General features: G+C 36.3%; 1 protein-coding gene across 4 annotated transcripts in view; it reads right to left on the bottom strand.

Moving 5' to 3' along the window:
• kek5 (leucine-rich repeat, immunoglobulin-like domain-containing kekkon 5 protein) overlaps nucleotides 1–27,808 on the bottom strand; it is an 884,967-nt gene that overhangs the window by 82,139 nt on the left and 775,020 nt on the right. For all 4 annotated transcript variants that reach the window (XM_089596544.1, XM_089596542.1, XM_089596541.1 and 1 more), the window contains one exon: nucleotides 19,359–20,833. In XM_089596544.1, the coding sequence (XP_089452670.1) occupies nucleotides 19,359–20,826 (1,468 nt within the window). In that variant the 5' untranslated portion in view covers nucleotides 20,827–20,833. The remainder of the gene's footprint in view (nucleotides 1–19,358; nucleotides 20,834–27,808) is intronic.

Genomic DNA, 27,808 nt, shown 5'->3' with positions numbered 1-27,808 from the left:
AAGTGCCCGCCAAGTACCTGGGAAGTGCCCGCCAAGTCCCCACCAAGTGCCCGGGAAGTACCCGCCAAGTGCCCCGGAAGTCCCCGCCTAGTACAATACAGTCGGGTACTTCCCGGGTACTTGGCGGGCACTTCCTCGGGTACTTCCCGGGCACTTCCTCGGGTACTTCCCGTGTACTTGGCGGGTACTTCCCGGGCACTTGGCGGGTACTTCCCGGGCACTTCCTCGGGTACTTCCCGTGCTCTTCCCGGGTACTTGGCGGGTACTTCCCGGGCACTTGGCGGGTACTTCCCGGGCACTTGGCGGGTACTTCACGGGCACTTCCCGGGTACTTCCCGGGCACTTTCCAGGTACTTGGCGGGTACTTCCGAGGCACTTGGCGGATACTTCCTGGGTACTTCCCGGGCACTTCCTCGGGTACTTCCCGGGTACTTCACGGGCACTTTGCGGGTACTTCCCGGGCACTTCCTCGGGTACTTCCCGGGCACTTGGCGGGTACTTCCCGGGTACTTGGCGGGGACTTGGCGGGCACTTCGTCGGGAACTTGCCGGGTACTTCCTGGGTACTTGATTATTGCAATTTATGAATGGACTCGTTCTAAATCGTGTACAGACGACATACCCGGGAACGTAAGCAAGACATACCTAACAACAATATTTTTGACAAAGAGCTCGACTATTTTTGCAAAAACACTATCGTGTAGAGTGGACAAATCCCTACTGATATGGTATTTTACTTTCATTCGAGGTAACATTACTTAAGTATAAAATTTAAAGATGCTTTTGTCCAACATGAGAGTGAGAAAGACAGTAAGGTAAAAGCACCAGTACGTGAACACTTCCTAAAACTGCACCAGTAGATTGAACAGCTTGAATAAACTATTTTCAATTTAAGTGGATAAAAAAAAAAAATGTTTCTGATATCCTTTGATCGTTCTTTAGATAAAACAAAATTTATATTTCAGTAAGTCTTTATACTCAACGAGAAAAAAATTATTTATTTGTGCAACTTGTATGAGGTGGCTTGTGAGACTGTTCAGGTACTGGTACCATTATGTTTTACCTATACCCAGTACTCGAACACATAAAAATGATTGAAATCACTGTTAATCAATAATAATAGTATGTCAAGCCAGTCGTTATAGTTTTCATAATATGTCACCAACGAAATTAGAAAGAAATTTTTCGATTTGGTTACTTGCAATACATAATAAAAATAGATATCAGTAGAAGGCAGCTAACATAACCTCTCTCCCATTTAATTAACATGGGATGTTCAAGTACTCGGTCAAAAATACGTATCGGTACCAATACCTGAACACGCTGTTCATCTACTGGGTCATTGGTAAAAAAACTTTAAAATTAATTTATTAATTGTACACATGACCTAGAAAAACTTTTTTGTTTTTTTTTTAAAGGAAAAAATATAAACTTACTGGCGCAATGACTGTTTTGTTGTTATGCAAATCAGAAATTCAATAAAAATGAGAAAACAAAGACTTTCTGGAAAAAGTGTTCACGTACTGGTGCTTTTACCTTAAGCGCGTGATGGATAAACAACTGACAACATAAGGAGCAGACAATATTTACCTTAAGGTAAAAATTTTTACATTCAACCTTCAAGTTACCAGCAGTAGCTGACGCTCTTGCGTGCGCACATGGATATAGTTCTCACTGCTTACCGACTAAGCTCCAATAACAATGTGGCAACGTCGCGAGTTTATGCGGGCGCGCTATAGCTTTCCAACCCCATTTAGGGGTAGTTTGGAACGTATTTTCAATCGGCTCCCATTTAAAAGCTATTTGCCCTAAAAAATTAATTCCAACGGGGTTCGCGTCAAAAAAAATTGCTCTACACGCGGTTCTCGGGAAATTCCACCGTTACATATCATGCTGTATATATATACTAGTGGGGCTGACGCCCCCTTGCGCGCTCCGCGCGCCAATCCCCCCAACTTTTAAATCGGTTAAATACTTTCCTTTTAAAAATAAATCATATCGTGGAGCTTAGGAATAGCGAAAAGTGGCTAATATTTCGTCGAGAGACGGAAATCAAACGGAGCGTTTGTATACGGTGCAAGGGGGCACTTCTACCATCTAGAATTTATAATACGCGCTTTACATTTATACTTATATTCTTCTATTTTTTTTTCTTATAATAAAAAATCCGTCTAATAGACAATTCAAAAATACACATTTTTTTGTACATGCATATATTTCATTTTATAAAAAATTCCTATTTTCAAATTCAAATTTGAACGCCGCGCGTGGGGAATGTGCGTCTAGTACGTTAAGAAAACGCTAGAGCGCGGGAAAACCTGCTACTCAAAAGGAAATAACGTTAGCATAAAAGACACCAGTGCGCAATGCAAAATCAGTTCATCTTCCAGCGAGCCTGGGACGCGGTATATCCGTTGCTCACCCAGACCTGGAACTTTCCCGTGCACCGGTACAATACCGCGACGAGCACGAAGGGAGAGAAAGAGACGAAATACGAAGGCCGATAGCTGAAAAGTAAGTGTGTACACTACCAGCAAGGTAACACTTCCACTAACCGGTACCTACTTGGAATTTTGGTGCTCGACCGCTTTAAGCGTGGAGACGACGCATCCCCAAGTAGTCGAGGCATTAGGGTTAGCGACCACGTTCTTAGGCGAAGTTCCTGGGTTGACGACTTGAGCAGTGCTCAAGACACCCAAGGGCCCTGGGAACGACCTAACCTTACGTGACTTGGTCGGATAGGTACCTAACACTAACTTTCCGCGGTTGTAATAAAAATTCGCATTAGTCTAACCTAACGTGTTTAAGCAGAGATATTAAGGAGGGAAAATCCAAATTGTCATTTTTGTAAAATTTTCTATTAAAAAGGCGGATAAATTTTAAGTAAATTGTTGAGTATATTATATATTGTTTTTTATTATTAACGTAAAAAATTGCGATCACTCAAATACAATTAATGCATGTAAAAATTTGAGATATAATTTCCTTAGAATCATATGATTAAATAAATATAAGATAATTAAAAATAAATTGATTGTACTTATTTAAGCAAACCTTCCCCTCCACATAAGATTGCGAGTTCCTTTTTATAGTTTAAGATAAAAACTAGAAAAATAGCTGTTAAGATTTGAAATCATTTAATAAACTGAGAATATTATCTGGACCCCAAAAAGGGACAGGAATACAATAAAAAAAGATATTAGATTAGAAAAATATTGAATAAGTTGAAAAAGATATTAAATTATTAAATTAATTAAATTAAGGAAATATTTAGGAGAATTCAATAAAGTAATAATCAATAAACAATTGCTGTATATGGTGCAGGAATTAATTGATTATTCAACAGATAAATTTTGAAACTTGATAATAAATATTTTTAAGTATTGTATATAATCGGCAAGTCGAGCAATTTCGCTCTTTTACACAGGGCCACGAACCCGCCCTCCGACATATAAACACAATCATTGTTTGTATGTTGGTTCCTAATCTTAGAGTTTCCTCGGTACAGATAATATTCTTAGCCGATTGTTACCACCACAAATTAACCGGGGTTATACTCAAAGAAAGGGAAGTCGTAACGGTTCAACTCAAATACACGTTTTCTCTCATGTCTCCTCTGCGCTCGTTTAAGCTCATCGCTGGTTGGCTCACGGCTGGCCAATGTACGAGCGGCAGTGGGTGGGGCGTTGAGACTTACGCGTATGCTTGTCAGCGCTCTCTCACTCTATTGCTTTTTGCACACCTAACCGCACGCATCTCCATTGCTACCAACGCCTGCATTTTGCTGCCTTCTCGCTTCCAGGTCATCGTACACCAGGAGTCGACGGCTGTACCAGACACTTACCACCAGAGGATCACGCCAACACTAAGTCACCTCATCCTTTCATTATACTTGCTCTTATACGTTTAATCATTTAAGGACGTTCGGTAGTGATTGAATTTTCCAACGAATTTTTCTGAAATTTTCACCAGACGTTTTTATTGTTGTTACAATAAACCAGTCAAAATTTAAAGAGGTTCCTCTGTTTGGTTTTCGAGATATTGAATTTCAAAGTTAAGTCATTTTAATACTGTCGCTTATGGGAGAACTGACTAAATCACAGTTTTAAGCAAATTGGGCCAGTGAATTTGGCCAATTTTTTTATATGTTACAGATAATGTTATTAATTTGATGTATACCAAGTTTTGCGACGATCGTCTGATTCGTTTATAAATAAAAAATTAAATAAAAGCTCGACCGAAACGCAACGGCAACGACGCAAGTGGCGGGAAATTCAAAATGTTCCAGGATGTTGATCAGTAAATATCTCAATATTATTGTAGATATTTATGCATTCACGCATAAAATACAAGCTTACGTGTGTGCGTGAGTGTATGTACAGAACGCCCACCCCTTCCCATAAAAAACAATAAATGTTAATAACACGCTATTTATTTTTTTTTTTTAATTTCAAATTTATTATTTCTTCTTAAGATACAATTTTTTTGCACATTACAAAATCACATGCTCATAGTTTAAATCACTCATCTTAGAAATCATCCTACTTATCTGACATCCCATGCTGTATGAGACTTGTCAAGTCATTTAAAAATTCAAGTATTTTATTTACACTGGTAGCTCTTTTGATTAAAGGGCTTTGCCCATTTATTAGAAACGATCTTAAACCATCATTACCTTCCCTAAATTTATCAACAATAATATTAAAATCTACTTTATTTTGACTTAGATTTTTAATCACTGTTTTGGGAATGATAGACGACATGGGGGAAAAAGTTGGCGAATACATTTTTTCATCAGAAATTCTTTGAATTTTCGCAAGAACATCTTTTACGGAAAACACGTTCGTTGAAATATCATCCCATGAAAGATATGTAGTGGTTAATTTTTCTAATAAATCAATATCAACTATTGCATTATGAGCGTTTTCAACAGACAATGTCAATAAGTCTTTTCCAAGATCTGAAAGCTTATGATTTTTCCTATTCGGAAAATGTTTTCTAAAAAGAGGTAAAGTGTCTACAAATCCCAAAACACGCTGTCGTAACCGACGCAGCACGCAGCAGACGAGCAGACAGTGTAGAGTGTGCAGAGACACCTGATGCGTGTACATGAACACTCACACATTTAAGACCCGTACGACGTTGCCAAATCTTCATTCATCGCTGGTTTCCCCTCACCGCGCAAATGTTTCCCCCCGCTAACACTACCGAACCTCCTTAACCCCCCTCTGTATCTTTCCCACATTCTCTCCTAACATTCTACATATCTCCGCATACTCAACCCCTTTCCACGTCTTCCTCTACTTCTCTCTCTCTTTTTCTCTGCTGATCTATTGCTCCTATACGTCTGACATTCTCTCTCTAACCCTTTCCTATTTAATATATATCTATATCTCTCTCAACTTTATACTATCTTCACCTTTGTTCTCAAGCTATTTTCTACTTGTTGCTATCTCCCCATTTCTTTACATTCTACATACTTAGTTTCATTTCATCCATTTTCTCATTCTTTCTCGCTCGTACACGCTCCACATTTTCATTCAACCCTTTCCCAGTGGCTGTACATTCCCTCTCTCTCTCTCTCTCTCTCTCTCTCTACTTTTCTGTAGTCTGCCATTTTTTCTACTATCACCAGGGCATATTCTACATCCTCGCCAACCCAAACAACGTGCTATCGCTCTCTCCTCTCGCATAAGTTTGTTCGCATTATTAGTCCTGTACGCCTCTCGAGACGGAATAGTTAACTCCTCGCCCGATCCATCGATCGCATCGCCAACTGCGACTGAATTGTCGCAAGGGGCAATTCCGCATTTCCAGACGTCGGTCCGCTTTCACCAGCCTTGCGCTGACTCGTGCGACTGAGCAGGGCCCGCCGGTTCGCAAGGGAATCCTATTCCTGCCTTCATTAATTCCTCGCATACTCACACACCGGAAGTCGTTACCAGTAGGTCCTTCCGTACAATCATACACATCCGCATTTACGCACACAAGACCAGTCCGCATTTAAAATTCCGCATTTTCATATCTCATTAGTTATCAATTTCATCAATTTGTATTTGTCTTCGTTTCTTAATAAATCTGGGTTTTTTATGCCGCTGGCTTTTTCCCATTAAATAAGTTTTCTTTATTTATTAACCTCTGTTCAATTTCAGGTAATCAACGCATCATAACCCCCTATTATCAATATTTCAATTCTCAACTTATTTTTTTATTATTTTTTTTTTTATTTTTCTTATTTTATTTTATTTTCCTTTATTTACATTTATTCCCCCCCCCCGTTTTTTAATTTTATTTCTGTTCTTATTTTATCTATTTTTTTTATTGATTTCTTGTTACGTGAGCCCCCCCCCCCTTTTTGTTCATTCTGCCCTAATCCCTTTTTAATTTGGACCAGGCAATCCATGTTGGATCGGCTGTGCTCCCACACAACAGCTAAGGATGGCTAAAGCTAATTAACTTGGTAAAAACAAAATGAAAATAAAGAAATTTTTTTTTTATCTTACAACCATTCTGACGAACGGTACGTATAACGGCTTTGCATTGCTGTGTTACTATGCAGGTATATGCTATTGTCATTGGCATAGTAAAAAATCTCGTCAGATTTCATTGTGGCATCTATCACTTACACAACCAGTGTTGTAGATTACACCTCAACACTACTACACTACTTTTCCGCTTGGTAACGGTCGTCAGCGTGAACTTGTATTTTATTAAAATGGAGGTGAAGGGATTTTTTTCTTTTTCTTCTGTGGTTCTGGCTACTTCCAATGTATGTAACTGAAGCCTTAAATTTTCAGTTTACAGGGTACTCTTGTAAACATTATTATAATGTAAATATTTTTATATCATCAAGCTGCGATTGATATTAGACTTGAGAGGCATATAGAGATCTACCTAACACTGAAGGTAAGTAAGCATTGTCAACAAAAACTTTATTATGTATAAACTTATAATTAAAATCTGTACCTCAAAATTCCCAAAATTCCTTAACTTTAAGGTTTGGAAAAAAAGAATTTTCCACTAACAGCTTTGTCTTGAAACCCATTTATCAAAACGTTTTGAAGCAATAGATGGAAGTATTACTGTATTCAACACATCAGTCTTAGTCTTATAATATTATTTAGTTTCTTTGTAGAGTAAACATCACTGATAAAATATAATTACTATTATAGTGAGATGTTGTTATATTACAATAGTTAAGCTTATAATGTAAACGATAATAATTTAATGTTATTTTTGTATTGCACGAATATAGTTTAAAAACATAGTTGTTTTATGATACAAAGCTTAAACGAACTGTATGTATTGTAATTTTTGTATTTATAATTTTATTGTTATTTATTTTTAACTTTTTCCGTTAAACAGAAAAGTAATTGCTGGAAAATCACATCACCACGTCAAATTTTGTTTTAGCCTCAATTTGTGATTCCTGTATAGAAATATATCAAAGATACGTCAAATTGTCTTGAAAAATTTAATCTATTGTCTGAAATAAAAAAAAACGTAAACCTTTTACTAAAATCCAATATTCTATTCATGTTAATTAATGATATAAACATTTTTTTACTTACAGTTTTGTGAATGTTTCTGCAATGTCTTAACAATGAATCTTTTCTTGAAAACTTTTTGCCACATTCTGAACATACTATATTATCATCAAACTGATGAATCATTTTATGTCGATTGCGAATTACTAAATTGTTGAAGTATAACATAGAAGGCGAAATAGTTACGGGACAAAAAATTGGTAATAAGGGTTTTATTCCTAAAATTACATTAAATACTGGAAATACTTTATCATTACCCTTTATTTCATATAAAAAACAATTCCCATTAGTTGTAGCATTTGCTATGACTATAAACAAGTCTCAAGGTCAAAGTTTTGATAATTTAGGATTATACTTGAAAAAACCTATATTTTCTCATGGTCAATTATACGTGGCTTAATCGAGATGTAAAAATAAAAATGGAATTTTCATTCAAATCGATAAAGAAAACATTTTAGATATTGAAAATATCGTTTGGAAAGAAGTTTTTGATTATAAGTCATAATGTATCTAATTATAACAACATGATTGATATTCCTATATGTATGGACAAAATTTATTACTTAATAATACATCCCATATATCTTTATTATGCTGTACCAATTATACCAATTGTACCAATTTTAACATTGATTTGAAACAGAATAGAAATAGACCTTAGTCTTCGTGGTTTGATAGGGCTTTATAAGTTGACACATAAAATAAGTCATCTTAATGCGAAACTTCCACGGTTTATATTAATGATAAACTATATGTTATTTAAATTTTTGTATGTATTAGTATTATTCATTCGTATATAAAATAATATAATACGTACACATAAAAATTTTACACATAATTTATCATAAATGCTAACAAAAAAAAAGCTTAAGGCACCAAAAACTTTATACTTACAAATAAATGGAAATACAATTCGTATGTATAAAGTCCATCTATTTACCTCCTGGGTGGTGTGGAAAAATAGATGAAAAAAAAATATATTGTAAGAAACAAAACATGTTCTTATTAGTTAACATTCTTCACAAATAAACATTTTTACGGTACATAAATTGAGACGTGGTAAACCGACGTCACGGTAGGAAGGTATGTCATAGTAGCAGACAAGAGGAGAGGCGACACTATGCACACCAACACTACCTCACACACGGCCCTTGTACCGACCTATCCCTTCACTGATCCCTACCATAGGCAGCACTGCCAGCCCTTGACTGTGTGCAGCGGCGGGTGTGTGTGCGCACCGACGTATACACAGGCAGGTAGCTACAGTATCAGGGAGCACGAATCGGCAGGGCGACAAGAAAGGCACTCTCCGTCTTGTCTGCTTCCCGCCGGGACGTATAATCCGAGTGCTTCGCAGCGTTATATAGTTCTACAGGTGTGTGTGCGAGATACGACTGTGTGCTGTACCGAGCGGCCACCCGAGACGCACAACAACGGCTACCTGTTGGCTACCCGGACTGCCACTACGACCTTCACACACACGCTGTCAAGGACTGCTGGGTTCGAGTGCCAACCCCTACTCGTCGGACCTCTCTGTGCCCGAGGATAGTGCTTCAGAGAGACCCCTGCTGTAGCAAAAGAACGGTAGGCCTATTTCCTATTTATCCCGTCCCTACCGTAGACAAGCATTGTGCCGAGCAGCAACTGCCGAACCTGCACCTGCAGGGCTAAGGCTGTATAGAGTCAGGCCAAGTCGGATAGTCGTGCAGAGTAAACATTGTATAGAAATACTAATAAGTTTTGAGTTATTAATAAATGCAAATAAATGCTTAAAGGTTAACCTCGCCCATGTATGTATACTGATTGCCAGCTATCTCTCCTATCCGCTTAGCCCTATAGTAAGTCATAATAAAGAATAATTTTATATGTGCCGTGTCTTGCTGCTGACTGCAAGGTGAGCAAGGCTCGACACATCACAAAATATACATGACATATTATTTTTATGATATATTAAATTGTATTTTTTTTTAAAAGAATCTGAGTAAAATATGAATGACTAAATAATCTTAAAACTCCCAATATAAATGATTTTATATGGTGGAACGTTGCTTGCAATGCCCCACACAGTTAACTGTATAGTATAACAGTTAACTTTATAATTCAATGTATAATAATAATGCTTTGCACAATGACCCCCTATAACTCAAATATGACTTTAAATTTATCTTGACGATGAGATAAATCGTGGCAACAAGACAGTTTTGTCTTAAAGTAATTTAGCATTGAAGCAGATTAAAAATAATAGACTAGTCCATGTACGACACGTACACGTCTGTATACACATAAAGGTCCAAGAAATACGATAAATACGATGTGATTCACGGTCTTCAAAAGAAGTGTGGCAGACGGTGGGGGCGGTGGGGGGGGGTCACGAAAAAATGCGTGGGGGGGCAGTGAGGGGTTTCGGAAAAAACTGCGATATGTCAAAATAAGGGAAAAAATGACAGGTTTTTACCTTATTTTGTGGGGGGGGAAGCGGTGGGGGGCTATGGGGGGGGGTTCTGTGGAATGCTCCACCAAGATAACTAAATAATATAGGAAGATATTTATAGAATCTTTCTGGTGTTTCAAATAAATTTTCTATTAAATCACAAAAATTGACAATGAGAGAAATAACTAAAGGAACAAATGAGCAACGACAACAGCGAATGACTTGTTTTAATCTAAAAAAAAAAAATAAGCAGAGCGGTACTTCAGTAGCAGAACGTCAACACACTAAGTTTCCATTGGAAAATGCTGAAAAACTTACGTCAGAAGCAAAGAACCCTGACGGCTACATTTTTTTCGTAGAGTTGCTCAGATTTTTCCCTCTCTTTTGTTTTGTTCTGCGTTTACTTTTTTTTTTTTTAATTTACTTTTGTAGTTAACTAAGAACTTTGAACATAATGTAATAAAAACTATAAGAACACAGATTACATAAGTGTACCGAACTATTGTATGTATCATATAGGTTATTAGTATTGGTATTAATAATACTAATCCAGTTCTTGATAGACTTGTATGCTATAGAGCCCTGAAAATCACTCTATCACAAAATAAAGCCTACACAGACTTACCACAAACAGGTGTACACAAATGTAAATCTGTTGTATGTATGACAATGGAATGAATAGAGTACTATTAGAGTGATGCCTAACAACTCCATGGTAGGAAATGCATCAAAATGTGGAGTACTATCTGAGCCACCTCAGATTCCGGACGTATTCCCATAAGTTCCGTCTAACGAGTATAACTCTGAAAGACAGTGACTACAGGTTTCAATGATTTTGTGCTTCCTGCGTGGGCCTGAGTCGGCTTGAGCCAGGTGCTCAACATCCTCGTAGTTCGTTTTTCTCTAGAGGCTCTGTGCCTGACTTTTCTCCAGGTAACGACCACTTCAGACCAGACTACAACTTCAGATTACAAGTGCTTTTTCAGGCAGCACTAATCACATCAAGAACTTATCACAAAATAAAGCCTACACAGATATAGCACAAAACGCAAACCAACTCAGCAACAACCAAACACTGCCTCACAAACGAAGAACGTATGCTCAGATGGCTTCTAATGATATAAACTACCTTGGATATATGGCTGTTATTATTGATGCGATTGAGGGTATCCCTAACGTGGATTTTGTTTGTGAAATTGGAAATCATACAGATCTACTCAAAATGAAGTTCACTTCTCGCATATTTAACTAACGAATTTGTGTGTATCTTGACAGTATTAAGTCATTTCAATATCAGTGTGAAAAAGTATAGTAAGTGAAAGTAAAAAATCAAGAAATCAGTGTACAGCCTTTAAGATCAAGAAACGAAAGAGTCGTTATCTCCAACGTTAGCCCTGTTATTTCTAACGCTACTCTCATTGAAGAATTTGAAAAAAATGGGCACTACTCCAGTCTCCCACATGAATTGCCTAAGAATTAACAGTAACTTAAATTTTCTCACTTAGGAAGTTTCAGACGATAGATCTATATAAGACAGGAGGATATAGCAAAACTTACTCCTGCTATTTCAGTTAGCAATAGCAGCATTGTTTATCATGTATATTTTTTAACAAATAAACCTACTTGCTTCTTGTGCAAAAAAAACAACCATTTGGCAAAAGACTGTCAATAGCAACAGACAAATATTTTACTGAAAAATTTTTCTCCCTCACAAGATTTGGAAAATGGCTTCTTTGCAATAAACGAAACTCTTAACAGTGCTCGAAATGATGAGGCTAACATTGTTAACATACCTAACCTCTAAAATCTTAAAATCATGCCTCCTTCACCCACTTCAGCTGATGAGAAAAAAAAACATGCTGAGTCTGACTCTAGTTTACAATCACAAACGGCTATTACAAGCGTTCCCAATGTCCAGCTTCAAAAAAATATTTTCTTCTATTAAAACAATATTTTTAATTGCCAAAATATGTCAAGAGCGAAAAAAAATAAGCATCTCTAAGACAATCATATTCAATTAACAGTCAACTAAAACAACCTTACAAGGTTCCTTTACTTATTTTATGACAAATCCAATGTATCTGATTTTCTCACTCAACTGAATTGTCATCAAGAAATTATGGCCAAATTTCATTAAGAGATAAAAAAATCTAGTCAACGACAACAATTTAAAGCACCACATCTCTAGAATGAAAAAAAAATTTGTCTTAACCCATCTTCATCCCTATTCAGAATTCACTTGTGACGAATCAAGCTCGTATCAGGAGCTTGGCTAGTTCACATTATATTCTCATATTCGTTAAATCTCGACATACTGAAAGTGCCAGTATCAGCTTTCCTCGTTATTTAACCTACAGAAAAGACATGATCCTTTGTAAAGATAGTAAAATTATCATCATCATTCGTAACAATCTATGTTATGAAAAAAACTTAAACATTGCCTCTTCTGTGGATTCAACTGAAATTTGTGGTATTACTATTAATAATACTAATCCAGTTCTTCATAGACTTGTATGCTATAGAGCCCTGGAAATCACTCTAACACAAAGTCAATTAAATGTAATTTTTTCTAATATCAACCAAACTTTAAAGACTATCTCGATACGCTGTGCACGGGAAATCATTTATGAGCCATCTGTTGTGGCTCTAAAGGCCTCGATTTACACATGCAACTCACAGTTCGTGCTGCGCACTCATGCGAGTGCGTGTGCACGTCAAGGTCTTTGCAGAGCCACATTAAATGGCTCTAAATCTCGTTCTGTGCGGGGCATCTTATGTCAGAAAGTTGTATACACCACATGTGCAAGAATTTATGTGACTGACAGACGCGTGTCGTCGTACACTCACTGACACTCGTGTGCAAACTGACACGCGTGCGTCAACTGCCTTCCCTACGCAGTAGTATTCTAAAGTACTATTAATAATTAATTTTAATGTATATAAAAAAAGACTGGAATGTCGCCCGTACCGATGAAAACGGAGTTTTTTTTATCGTAATCTATCAATTTTTATAATTTACAAATCTATAATACTTCAACTTTTTCTTACGTGAATTTCCATAACAATAAAAAATCTAACGTCAATCTTATACTTACATCTCTCAATTTCTCGAATAAAATAAACTTTTCAGTAAATAGACGGGGTGAAATCAGCAATCGACCGTGAAAATTAATTCGTCGGCAATTTTTTGCACCATCTTGTTAAAAATGTGCTACTGCATGCGGAAGTACAGTTTGCCAGGCGGAATGTGGTCAGAAATTGTTCAAACAAATTTTTTTTAAACAATTTATAAAAATTAATTTTTTCAAGAAAAAAAAAATTGCTCCTTATTCTTTGGTCTATTCCTAACACAAATGAATTGGAATGCATATACCTAAACGCCATAGATTTCAAGTAAAAAATTTCTGAAGTTAAAAAAAACGCGTTTTTTGCGATATTTTATCATGTGTTACTCTGCTATTGGTGCATTATTTGTAACTTACCAGGGCTCAAATTTTACCATGAAGCGTGCACTTTTAAAATAAAAAAGACTTATAAACATTAGCTGCTTGGCAAGAACGGTATTGTTGATCTAAGCATAGTCGTTTTTGTACCTACCATCCATGAATGCGTATACCTAAAGGAGAGGAAAATCAACAGGGAAAATTAATTTGCCTGCAATTTTTTTGCACCATCTTGTTTAAGATGTGCTACTGTATGGGGAAGTACAGTTCGCTAGGTGGAAATGCGGTCAGAAATTGTTTAAACAATTATTTTTCTAACAAATATTCAACAAATCGGCCTTTAATTTTCCCTCTTAATTTTCCTCTCCTTCAGGTATACGCATTCATGGATGGTAGGTACAAAAACGACTATGCTTAGATCAACAATACCGTTCTTGCCAAGCAGCTAATATTTATAAGTCTTTTTTATTTTAAAAGTGCACGCTTCATGGTAAAATTTGAGCTCTGGTAAGTTACAAATAATGCACCAATAGCAGAGTAACACATGATAAAATATCGCAAAAAACGCGTTTTTTTTAACTTCAGAAATTTTTTACTTGAAATCTATGGCGTTTAGGTATATGCATTCCAATTCATTTGTGTTAGGAATAGACCAAAGAATAAGGAGCAATTTTTTTTTTCTTGAAAAAATTAATTTTTATAAATTGTTTAAAAAAAATTTGTTTGAACAATTTCTGACCACATTCCGCCTGGCAAACTGTACTTCCCAATGCAGTAGCACATTTTAACAAGATGGTGCAAAAAAATTGTGGGCGAATTAATTTTCGTGGTCGATTGCTGATTTCACCTCGTCTAAAATGATGAGACCTATGGTACAGGCCATTTTTTCTTTTATATAGATACAAGCGTTGGCAAAAGTAAGTGCAAACCAAGTATAAGTAGCACTCCAGGAGTGTAGGCAGAAGTGAAAACTTGAACTTATGGCGCGTTGGGCACTTTTTTAGGTGAGCATTTTTAGGTGCGCTCGCGACATGAGAAATTGTACATAAAAAATCAATGTTATCAAAGCAATGTGGGCACTTTTTGAATAGACATGAAGTATAATAATATAGAAACTATATTCGAAGGAAGTGGTTTTATTTAAATGAGTAAATATTAGTAAATAGTAAATACAAAATTTATCAATTTTTTTAACACAATACCATAACAGCAACACAAGTCAAATGAAATATTTAAATAAATAAATTTTCCGTTTAATATTCATTTTTAAAATAAATATAAAAAACTCTCAATCTCGTCTGTCGCGAGGGCACGAACGAATGCCCATGCAAAGACTACGTATCAGCGTTGGTCTGAGCATTATTCCACGCTCACAGTTCATGCTTGATCGCACATAGCGCCGCTGACTGGATCCCACCGAGAACTACTTCACGCGAGAATTCGGATTCAAAATCGTATGATTTTTTCAACAGACAGTAGGCGCGGAAATTCAAATTCGAAAGAATTCTTGGTATACTATTTATGTATGTAATCATGTGGCGTCTCACATCTCTCGCGCCTCAGGCTCTACTCGCCAGGTGGCCAAGCCCCTGATATTCGCTCCCGTCAAGCGGCGAAATTCTCGCACGATTCATATATAAGCGCGATCGAGTCACTCTAAGCCCACACCTCTTCTGTGTCTAAGGCAGGGAGCACGTCATCAGCCTTACTGATGAGTGCTGGCGTGCTCTCGGGACGAAACACTTTTTTTCTCTCTTATAGACAACCTCTTGATCTCTATAATCATACAACATTATCCAATATTTTTAGGCATTAATTAGCCAATACATATAAAGATTTCTTTCGAATTTGAATTTCTGCGCCTTACTGTCTGCTGAAAAAATCATAAGATTTTGAATTTGAATTCTCGCGCCAAGTAGTTCGCGGTGAGATCCAGGCAGCGGCGCTATGTGCGATCAAGCATGAACTGTGATATGCTCAGACCAACGCTGCTGCATATAGCAGCAGTGCTCTCGCATACCTATACACTCTGAGTATACATATAGGTATGTAATCTCGTCTGTCGCGAGAGCACGAACGAATGCCCATGCAAAGAGCGCGTACAGTATACATATATTATAAGAATACACGCGAAGTATATCTGTGTAAAATCTCGTCTGTCGCGAGAACGGCTGAAAATGCTCACCCACAAAAGTGCCCAACGCGCCATAAGAAGTTTTCACTTTAAAAATCTTTTAATTTAAAATCCAAAAAACTGACTGAAATCTTTTCATTGAGAAGGTAGAAGGTACTTAGTCATAATTTTTCACAACTCACTTCAACTGCCTTTCCCCTAATGACATATATGATCTTTTCTTTCAAAATATTGTTAACACACTTGTACCTTCTACCCCCCAATACAATCTAAATTATAAATTTAACAAAATTTTAAAAAGTGCACATAACGCGGTTGAGTGGTGGGACGGACAGTGCAATAAAGTTCTTAAGCTAAGAAAAGTGGCCTTAAAAAATGACACTACTCTGGTGAATTATTTGATCTTATTGACTATAAAAAAAACCTGTGACATGGCCAAAAAAAAACCCTTAAGCAGAAAAAAAGACTCTTTCAAACAATTTGCGTAATCTCTTAGTTTTAAGACAAATCCTACCCATGTATAAAACAAGTGTAACATTTTTAAAAATAGTCAGGTTAAAATTAAACCAAAACATGTCAAGTCTAACTTGAATCGTAATAATCTGATCAACAAAGCTCTGAACAAGCTCACTCCTCTAGTTAATGACTCCTTTACTCTCTTTTTTATACCCAAATCTAATGGAGTCAGCTTTAGACCAATAGCATTAACGTCATGTCTTTATAAACTATTTGAAACTACCTTTAAATGTAGGCTTTAATGGTGAACAGAATACAATAACTTGATGCCTCCTTTACAAAATGGCTTCCGTAAAGGAACGTCCTGTCTAGATAATGTAACCCAACTCGTTTTGAAAGTTGACGAGACCTTTGCGGGAAAAAAACAAGTTCTAGCTATTTTTTCATATATCAAAGAAGACTTTGACAAAATTATTATTGACTCGCTTTGCAGCAAACTATTAGAATTAGGCTGTCTAGCCATAATTGATGAAATAGAAAAAATTCAGTACCCAGATATTCGTATACCTCTTGACTATCGCATTACCACCCCGACTAATATTTTTCTAGTTAAATCTTCTTTCACTAGCATTAAGGATCGTTTCATCCAGTTGGGCTGTCGATTTATAACAAAATCTTGTTTTATTTACAATGTTACAGGTGCAGCCAATACGGAATTACAAAGCAGAAGCTTCGACCTCGACCAGGCTTGTGTTGCCCGGATACCCTCGGCAACACTCCCTGTAAATTTTATATACAGGTCTCGTCTTCCAAGACACCGCTGGGGCTAAATACCACGGTGACCTTGACTTTTGTCACCTCTCACGACTATCGTAAACACGGTACACAGGAAATCGGATACACTATGAAATAAATACTCACGAGTAGTATTTTCGAATGAAAGAAATATATTAAATAAAATATATCAAAATACAATAACTACTCGCGGGTGTGTGTATGTGTGTGTACGTGCACGTTGAGTGCGAATGCTCGACGAACTCGCAGCGCAAACTCGCTACCCCAGCAGGCCTACGTGGGCGCTGCCCTTTACAAAAGACTACCTACTGGCAGGTACTTACGGTTGTCGTGGGTGGCGACTTTCAACGATGCCCCTCGCAGTCAAAGTCACGCTAGAGTCGTGGAGCGGGTACGCTGAGGCCAGTAGGCGTCCCTACTGGCAGCGTTCAAAGGCCGAGGTCGTTGGTGTTGGCCTTAATGACCTCATATCTGGCGTCACCTGCTATCATAGCAGGACCAGGGGCCAACTCGCATTAAAAGGCTACGCCAGAAAATCACTCTGAGCTCCGGAACGACAAGAAGGGACACACAACCACAAACAACCACAAAAGGAGAAAACTCTGTAAAAGACGCTTCTTGCGTAAAGAACAAGAATCGCTTCACGCGCGCTCAAAACCCCAAGTTAATCTGCCTTTCTTTGCCTTTTCTCTCTGGATCTCCTCCCTTCCTGGCCTACCTATCTCCTATACCCCTCTTTTCCTTCTTTTCATACCTGCCCTAGTCTACCGATGATGGCTTGACGGTGTCACACCGTCACAATGTCAATCTTCGCTTACTCTTGCCTCAATAAAATATCACAACAAAGTCATGCAAAAAAACAACTCTTTCCCAAAGAAAGTACTCTAAATTTGTACCAACAAAATTGACAACATATCCAACAGCATTTTAAGTTGTAAAAAACCCTGCTTATGTAAAGATAATTACCTAACTCTTCTTACATTAATTGAATATAACTTAAACTTTGAAAAAATTCTGAAAAACTCTGACTCCCTTAACGACCTGTTCATAGAACTTTCGTTAAAAAACCAAACTGTTAATATTTTTACTGATAGCAGCAAGTCTAAAACAAACGTTGTTTCAGCCTGCATCTGCCTTGCCTCAACCTACAAACCAGTCTGAAACTCCATCCTTAAACCTTAATTTTCTCTGTTGAATGTATCGCTAGTAATGACGCCCTGGACATCGCTCTCAATCACTTAGATGAAAAACATTTCCATTTTTACTGACTCTCTAAGTGCACTTGAATCTCTATTCTCTTCAAAATATAGCATTAAAACTAACCTACATATTCTTGAAACTAAAAACAAAATTTTTTAATTAAATAAAAACTCAAATGGTGACAGAATCACTTTCTACTGGATTTCATCTCACATCGGTATCTATGGAAACGAACGTGCCAACTCAGCAGCCAAATTAGTTAGTCTATCTGAAATTTTAATTTATCCACAGATCCCTCCTTTAAACTTTTTCAGTAAATACGATTTTCAGTTCTTCCCTAAGTACTGGTAAATACTAATTTGAAAATTACTTCAGAGGAGGAACAAATCATGGTTTCATAATCGCAATCCAGCAGAAAAATAACAGTTAAGATAAATCGCATACGCAATTTCCCGTTATACGATAGACAAGAAAAGGAAATGATCCACAAATTCAGCAAAATAAAGCTCTTTCCACCAATAAACATTGAAAGCATTGTAGTGGAATCTAGAATAGATGCCTGTCTGTGCGTATGATATTTTCTTAATGATTTTAATGTAAATATGTAGCCAAGTTTCCTTTCAAAACAAAACAGTTTTTATTTATTAAGTTTAACAGATTTATATTAACTTAGTCATTATTGTATGTTTTATAAGTGTTGTATCTTTATGGACTATTGGACTACGATCTTAACATCTCAAGGTATAACAAAAAAAAAAAAAAAAAAAAAAAAAAACATTAAAATACGAAGCGAAGAAACGAAATTAAAACAGACAATTAAAATAAATTTTTTTCAAGATAAGAAATTTTTTACTTGTCATAAGTATGTATAAGTTAATTTAATTGTACTTAAAAAACCTTTTGGAAAATTTTACTCTTGTGATTGTGCTGTTTAACTCATGTTCAAGTGAAAATAAGTTATATCATAACTGGATGGCAACATTGTTAGAATATACCAGCATTGGGGGTTTATTTAAGCCCGTTATTTTTATTTGTTATTTATTTTATGAAGATTGATTAAATAATTATTGCGGAGTGTGATTATAAACGGCGGTGTGAGATGTTAACTGTCCAAGTGTGCTTATACGCCCAATTAAGCATCCTACTTTTTGAAAATGATTATCAATAGATAAACGTTTTTATGAACGTCTCTAACTGACGTCCAACATATTCATTTGTACCAACCTTCCTGAAGTTAGCTTTTGACACCGCGTAGATTCGTAGTTTTTTAATATAGAGGTATTTGATATAAATACATAAATACGTAAAAAAATATAAACTAGAAAAGTGTATACATCAAAAGCAATAACGTACCAAACACTGAGTCATTGTCGAGCAGTGTCCTGTTGAGCTCAGTCATGTCGGTCCCATGCGATGTGACGGATGGAGCCTCATAGCGCCTTGGCGGTTTTACTACGGGATTTATGGCCGTTATTAGGGACTTTTCCTGCTCACCAAGTCCATGGTGATCTAGACAAGCTGGCTCGACGATTTTCTCATCACGATTAGAATGCTGTTGTCGGCAGTAGCACAATAGACAGAGAGATAGCGCCATTGCAAGAATAAGAAAGGTGACTATTCCTAGGCCCACGGCGAGTGGCAGGCCAACAAAACCATCATGCCTGTTGGACCCTTCTCCTAGTACTTGAAGCACGATTCCACGCTCTACGCTACCCCCAAAGTTGCGCGCCACGCAAAAGTACTCGCCTTTGTCCGGCATCCCAATCTCGGGAATTGTTAAGTTCACCCAGTCTATTTGATGCTTCAAAATGTAACCCCGCTCGCTAGCAGGGCGCTTAGTTGCATTGCTGATGACTCGCTGTCGGTGAACCCATTCAAGCTGCGCTGGTGGACTTGCACTCGCCCGGCACCAGAGAAAAGCGCTTCCAGTGCCAGCGTCCCCATGCTGTCGCGAGCCCACGAGCTCGATCTGGGGCATGCAGGCAAATTCCTCATCACGAATCTCATCCCAGTGCTTGTTGCGCAGGGCTGGAGGCTCGGCACATGACGTTGGTTTTGTGTAAAGGTTACGTTGGAGCGCCCAGTCCCGGAAGGCCTTTATCTGGCAGTCACAGCGCCAGGAGTTGTTGCGCAGCTCGAGACTGCCAAGCTTTGGGAGGTCCTCAAAGCTGCGGTAATTCAGCCGTGTGAGGTTATTGCTGTCAAGAGCAAGGGTCGTCAAGCCTGGTAGATTCTGAAACGAGCGTTGTCCAATCTGGAAAAGGTGGTTCCCTGAGAGCTCAACCTTTTGGAGGTAAATTAGTCCACTAAAGAGCTCATCATCGAGCTTCTGGAGCCGGTTGTGGTTGAGAAGAATAACACGCAGGCGCTCGGTTTCATTGAAAGTACCTCGTCGCAGCTGGCGTATGTTGTTGTGCGAGAGATCAATTTCGATTATGATACGCAATCCACTGAACGCTGCAGGCCCGACGACCTTGACTTGACAGTCACGCATCGTGAGCTTTTGAAGGTTGACAAGACCAACAATAACAAAGGTATTATCAGGCAGGTGAGTTATGGAATTACTCGTTAAATCGAGATGCTGAGTGTCCTTGGACAGACCTTCAGGGATCTTTAGCAAGTCCTGACTTTTGCATTCAGCGGTCCGACGGCCCGACGACCAGATGCACTTGCAAAAAGGCACGCAACCCCATTCATTTTCTCCAGTGGCTCCTGTCCAGCTAACAACCAGACCAAGTAGTAGTACAAGCAGCAGTATTCGTAGCAGAAGTACCGCTATCAGATGAGATGTGCCCGAGTGTACTTGTCTCGTTCTCGTCATTTCAGTGCTGCAACAGACAGACAAGTAAATTATAAGTATTATAGGGTGATCTACTATTTAATATATATAATATTGCCACAAAAATCTCTGAAAATTAAAAAATATTGATTCATCAAATTCTATATTCACGGAAGAAAAACTCTACGAAGACTGTCTCTTTGCTTCTACGCATAAGTTTCTCGATTCGTTCGGTGTGTATTTAGTATTCTTTCACTTCGTAAATTACATGAATAATTTTTACAGGTTACCTCTGGCTCCTCTGCGCAGAGGGTGTTGATCCCAACCCTGACTCATAACCCCTATTTTAATCTTCCATGATTCAACTAAACCCATAACCCTTGCACTAAATTTTCCACCAAACACTTTTTGCACTCAGCTTTACAGCCATGCTCCTACAATCCTTACACCGACCTTCCAAACTAGCCTGGCACTTCTCGTGTGAAGTCTTTTCCGGACAAGAGTGGACAAAAGCGACCCCCAACAATATGCTAAAGTACAATATGTAAGTATGCTTTAGCATTTATATGGGTGTCACTTTTGCTAGCTCTGTTACATCCCTTTGTTTGCCCTGTGGTACAGAGCTAGCCATGGGACTTAAGAACAAGTTGGAACCATATTTATATTTTTGAAAAGTTGACATGATCGCAGTTCAAACCCTCGCCTTACTAGAGTAAACATACCCTAATTTGTCTTCTACCTAACTAAGCTACAGCCACTTCTTGTAATACTAAATATGTTTCGATCCCCTTGCACACTCTGCACACAAATCACACTCCCTCACAGTGTGAATCTATTTGAAAATTTAATAGGTTTATCTAAAAGTGATCTATTATAAAAAAAATTAAGGGATTTTTACAGCTCATATAAATACAATTTTACGTGATTTTTCCATAAAATTACATGTTAAATTGCGATTTTTGAAAACTAAACATGTAAAAAAGAGTACAGTAAACGATCTGCCATCTTTTTTTTGGAAATTTTTTATAATATTTCGAATACACGTTTTATGTCCGAATATTATTTGTCAAAGAAACCCATGTGATGACCGTCCTGAAGAAACATTCACAAGCATGTAATACTACCCTAATGAAAAAAGGGGTACTACACGATGATTTTTCTTGACCTTTTAAATACAATTATATTTTGGGTATCAAATATAAACTAAGAATAAGTTGTAAGCGTATGTGACAGATGTAAGTGTGACGTTAGAGATGTAATTAGCGTAGGCGGTAGGAAGTTGTTTTAAAATCATCAGAAGATTCGATTAAAGCGCACAGTCTTCTACTGACCAGCCTAAATATTGTTTATATTGTATCGTGCCGTAATATATTGTTTATGAACTTGATACTTGAATACCCAAGCACCCTCTGTCTACTGGTTTTCTTAATTTTTTCATCCAGAATACAACTTGCTTCAGCACTTCAGAGTTTTGTGCCCGTTCAACCATCCAGCCTGGTGCCGTCAGAGAGTTTTTTACTATAAATGCAAGCCAGGGAAGACAATCCCGAAAAATACAGGTAGCATCTTAATAGTTGTCCCAACGGCAAATTCACAGAGAAGGCATTCCCCAGGACCACTTTCCTGACTAAAGATTAGTGGTTGGTTATCCGGGAAACGATCCGAAGACAAGATACTCTTTAGTCAGTGACGTACCTCCCTCCATCACGGTCTTTGAATATAGAGACTCTGAGGTTAAGAGTCCAGCTACCCGCAGCTGGCTCTCTATCATCAAGAATAATAATAAGGAATAGCTAGAAGTTTCACCACTGGCCCTTTTAAGGGCTATTAAATTTAAGTATTAACGTTTCCTACTTGACCATTCATCTCATCGATTCTTTTAAGGGCTACCTAAGTTAAAACGACCTGTCCAATAAATACATTTTTATTACTATTTACGGCAAAGATTCGTCAAATAAAAGACTATATAAAGCCGGCCACTATTAAATCAAGTCAGTTATCCACTGGCAGACATTACAAGTAAACTTATTCGTCGCAAAGCTGGGAACCCTGGTGTCTGACGATTCTACATTACCCTCTTGAGTCCAAGCATTCAACCAGGAACCACCGATCGTCTTCAAGGTCTGCGCTGGGGAAATCTCACAGCTATGAGGAAAAAATAAAGATAGCAAATGGGACAGTCTCCAACGGGCAAGCATCACGAACCAATCTTCCCACCTTAGATCACCAAAACAACTAAGTCTGCAAAAAAAAGAAGGGGCTTTAGACACCAACGTCTATGACGTAATACCAGGAGACGTTGAAAAAGAGCTCTACAAGTAGTTCCAAAGCTTCAGACTTTGTAGTTTTACCCCTTATTACTCTGGCGCTATAACAGCAAGCCAGAAAAGATCACCCTGAGATATCCAGGCAGTTACGTTTGCTGGAAACTTCACTCAAGAAAGAGTTTACTTAAGAAGCTCACCGGTTCTTTTAGAGCCATCAGACGTCGAACTACCTGGCCAAAAAATATATTATAACTTATCAAAGTAAACAAAAACAGCCTTTAGGGCTCACTAAAGTATTAACCATGCCAAATATCGCAAAAGGGCGAATTGAAAGAAAAACCTCAAATGCATTTAATGAATACAATTTTAGGCGTCAAGAAACTGACGCAGAAAATCTATCGAGATTGAAACAGTAGCGTCAAAATCGATAAATAAGGAATCTATTGCGTGAGAAATCAGCTTTTCATTGTACCCTCTTACTCATCTCTTAAATTTTCCAGATTTTTAAGTCCGTAGAATATGTATTAGTATTTTTATGGCGGATAAGAAATGTAGAGATTAAGCTCCAGGACTTTGTTGCTCTGGTAATAAAATTGTGAGATAAAAGAAAAAAATTTTTTTTTAATTATAAATTTTTTGGAGTTTAAAATCTGAACAGCCTTAAAAAATAGCCTTTTTCGTAGATTATACACGAGAAACTGCAAATTAACGGCCCTTATGGGCCAACAATTATTTTACGGTGTAAGAAACGTACGATACTCTTTAGCCTAATTATATTTATTTCGCTTTTGACCTTATAAACTGAATGAATTCTGAACAAATATGTTTTTAAAAAAAAGATTTTTGTTCTGAAAAGTGTCAGGAATAAATGTAAAGTTTTCAACTAAAATCGGTTTACATTACATGTTCACACAACGGGGACAAGGGCCACTAGTGTGTGTCTATAAATATATATATATATATATATATATATGTTTACCAAGAGGTGACTTATGCGGACAATCTCGTGTATGTAAGGGTTATTATAAGGATAAAAGTGGTTGACCACCATGACTACCATGTTATTGATTATATGTTAGAAGCACGTGAATATATATATATAGGACATATTTGAGAAAAAAATACAGTATTTACTTTGACTCACACAATCGTTTTTTTTTTTTAGATAGAGTATGGGGGGCTTGGCTCGCAAAGCGTGCAGGAGGGCAAAGCGAATATATATTAGTGGGGCTTCGCGTGTCAAAACCCTAATACTCTATCACAAAAAAAAAAACAATTGTGGGAGTTTCAGTAAATACAGTATTTTTAGTTTTAAATTATAAGTCATATTATTTCATGCCTCAAAAGGTTACATTTATTGCATATGAATCTTTCTTATTACAACATACTATATGAAGCATTGTATTTATTGTGAAAGATAAGATGATTTTGCTTAAATATCTGTGTATTGAGATCTATGTCCGTATACTGGATCCATCTGAGATCTGATATATCAAGTATAGATACGGAGTGTATCCAATATGTAAGCATTAGAAATTTTATTTTCAGAACAGAAGTTAGATTAAAAGGTTTTGTTTTAATTTATATTATTTCAACAATTTGATATCAAAATTTTAATCTTACCCGTAGCATCAAAAATAGTTCGAGTGATTTGAATTCAAAACTTTTTTCAGGTAATGGGCCTTATGACTTATAACATTGTAATGATGTCATAATTTAAAAAAAAACTAAAAAGAATTATAAAAAAACTTATATAATTTAAAAAATAGAAGTTGCAAGATAATATAAACATTACAATCTCTAATAAAAAAACAAACCAGGGGGTATAAATGGGTCACGGGACCTACGATAAGTACGAGGTTCTTTAAACATGCGATGAGTATAAAGAAACACAATTTTTCAAGTAATAAGGGGTCACGAGGCTTCATGAGAACGTCGTGCATAAATATAGTACTCACGAAGTTTAACCATCGTGAGTACTAAAGTAGTTTTTTTTTTATTTTTTTTTTTTTATTCAATTTTCAAGTTTTTGTTTTACTGAACTACATAAATGCAGTACTTATTCTTACAGAGCTTCGTTTTTTTCTATGAATCACGCGACCCCCTTGTTACCTGAGAAATTGTGTTTCTTTATAATCATCTCATGTTTGAAGCACTTCGTTTTTACCGTGGGCCCCATGACCCATTTATACCCCTTGGATTGTTTCTTTTAATTTTTTTCTTTTTTTATTTAAATTTCCTTCATTTTACTTCTTTTTTTATTTCATATTCTTCTTTTATTTCATTTTTTTTCTTTTTTCATTCTAGTGTATTTTTTCATGCCTTTTTTTATTTCGTTTTATTACTTATTTTTCTTTAATTTTTATTTTTAATTTATTTCCTTTTTTTTATTTTAATTTCTTTTTTTCATTTTAATTCCGTTTTTTTTTTTTTTTTTTTTTCCTTTTACGCTAGTATATACTTAACAGTTTTACGACTATCTGTAATGAGCTGTGACTACCTTTTTTGTTTTTCTATCAAACTAGTTCATATGCAGTGGAAGCCTTGTCATACTTTTTTACGAGGATGCTTTGAATAATTAAAAAAAAATACAAGGAAATGATCTGTTGAAAGCTCCCAATGTTTAGTATGATATATTAGTATTTCATAAACCTATAAAATTTTGAAATTAATCCACAAGTTGTTTTTTTAATAAAATAAGAAAGAAAGGGTCAAGTATTTATAAAAGCGCACGTATAGGTATGTCCATATGAAAAAAATAATTGCCAGCGTTGCTACATATTTGCGCTTCTCCTACCTCTCTAAACTTTCCCCCCGCTAACTATGATGAACGTTTTTAACTCAAAAAAATCACGTTAGTCTCGAATACAAAAATTATGAAAGAATAAAATGCAATGAAAATTAATTACTGTATTGATAGAACCTCACATGAATAAATCATTGAAGAAAAAACGATGAAAAAAATGTAAGACTGTTGAAAAAAAAGGCGAAAAACTTTGAAAGAAGCGAAAAAGTTGTAAAAGTAATTATTTATTAATCTATGTAAAAATTAACAAATTCACGAAAACTAAATGAATATTCATAAATGAATGGAAAAGCTGCTGATAAAGTAAATTTTGTATTTAAGTTTGGAAAATAATTATTCAATTAAAAAAAAAAAAAAAATAGTCAATTGAATAAATAACTTAATAATTAATATAACACATTATTGAACCAAATCAATTAATAATCAGTAAACGAATATTTAAGTTAAAATTCAGTTACGAATCACAGTTAAAGTAGAAAAAACCGAAATCCTTATGTTGGGAGCGCTCGTAGCAGAGTGGGTATCATACTCGTCTCATATGCAGGAGATTGAGGAGTCAAATCTCTATGAATTTTTTTTTTTTTTTTTTTCAAGAATTGTAAAAGAAAAAAAATTTTAAGTTGAATAAAAACTATTGTAGGGAAAAAAAAATTATGATTGACTGAAACATTAATTGCTTGGTGTGTGTACTTTAATGATGTAGTGTGAAGGGGAAGGTGGGGCGAGGCACAACAGGAAGTGATGAGAGGAGGTGTGCATGAGACTAGCACAGTTATACGGTTGGAAGAGACAGGGTTAAAGGAAGTGTGTAGGGGACTGATGGTGAGGGTGGCGGGATAAGGGGGGAAATAAAATAAATTAGGAGGAAGAGACTTCCGGTAAGTGACTTTCAATTCATGGAAATCTGTCGTTTTTAAAATTCCTGCCCCCCCCCCCCAACACGCGACATAAAGAACTTTGTTTTAAAACCAAAAATTTGTTGTGTCACAATTAGTAAAATAAGATCTAAAAATAGTAGTTCAGGAAAAAAATAAGTTAACAAACGAATCAGATAAAAGTTAAAATGCTATACACAAAAAGTAAAAAGTAACAAAATTGAGCTATTCTGGCGAAAGGAATGTTAAATGCAAATTGTGTTTAGCAAAATCGCAAAGTTTTGGCGAAGTGACGGACAAAAAATTTAATTGTTGTTCAAAAATATTTCTGAACGTTGAAGGATAATATCAATTATATATGATATTAAGAAATAAGGCTTCCTTTTAATTGTGTGTTAAGTAGAGTGTATGTATAACATTTCTGATATTAATATTTTTTGTCTATTTGGTTCATGGTCTAGAATTTCTGTTTGAGAAAATATAGAATTTTGGTTAAATTTTTTTTTTTTTTTTGTTTTTTTATGTGTGAAGCGACAACAAGTTCATCTTACTTACATATAAAAATTTTATAAGTAATCTCTCTTAATTATAAATTGTAGATATGAACGTACGTTATCTATACTTATAAGAAGCATACATTTGTAGTTTATAATTATATACGTAAATACACACATGTTCGGCACTTATGTTATTCGTTCAAGTTTACCAACAGTATGTAACGATCATCATCACGATATAGACGTGAGTAACTATTTAATTTTCAAAAAATTATTTTTATTCCTATTTTATATTTGACTATTTACATTTAGTCATTTATTGAATTAATGTAAATATTTGTAAACAGTGGCCCTACAATGTAATTTACGAAAATTGTTGTTTTTTTGTTAATAAAGTGAGCCTGATGAGGTTGGCGTTAAGACCAACGAAGCGTTCCTCAAAACAACATCTGACAACTTTAGAGTTTTTTATTCTCACTCCTAAATTAGCTCTTACTGATTGTGTGCTTATGCACTAACCCTCAAGAAATCATGCAAACTACTGAAAGCAGAACTACATGTTCAACAAACAACGTGATA

This window comes from Copidosoma floridanum, unplaced genomic scaffold (genome assembly GCF_036245765.1).
Source record: "Copidosoma floridanum isolate Cflo_tuat_1 unplaced genomic scaffold, Cflo_Japanese_pri ptg000030l, whole genome shotgun sequence".
NCBI lineage: Eukaryota > Metazoa > Arthropoda > Insecta > Hymenoptera > Encyrtidae > Copidosoma > Copidosoma floridanum.
The sequence above is the reverse complement of the archived record's forward strand: the minus strand, read 5'-3'. Positions and strand labels throughout refer to the sequence as shown.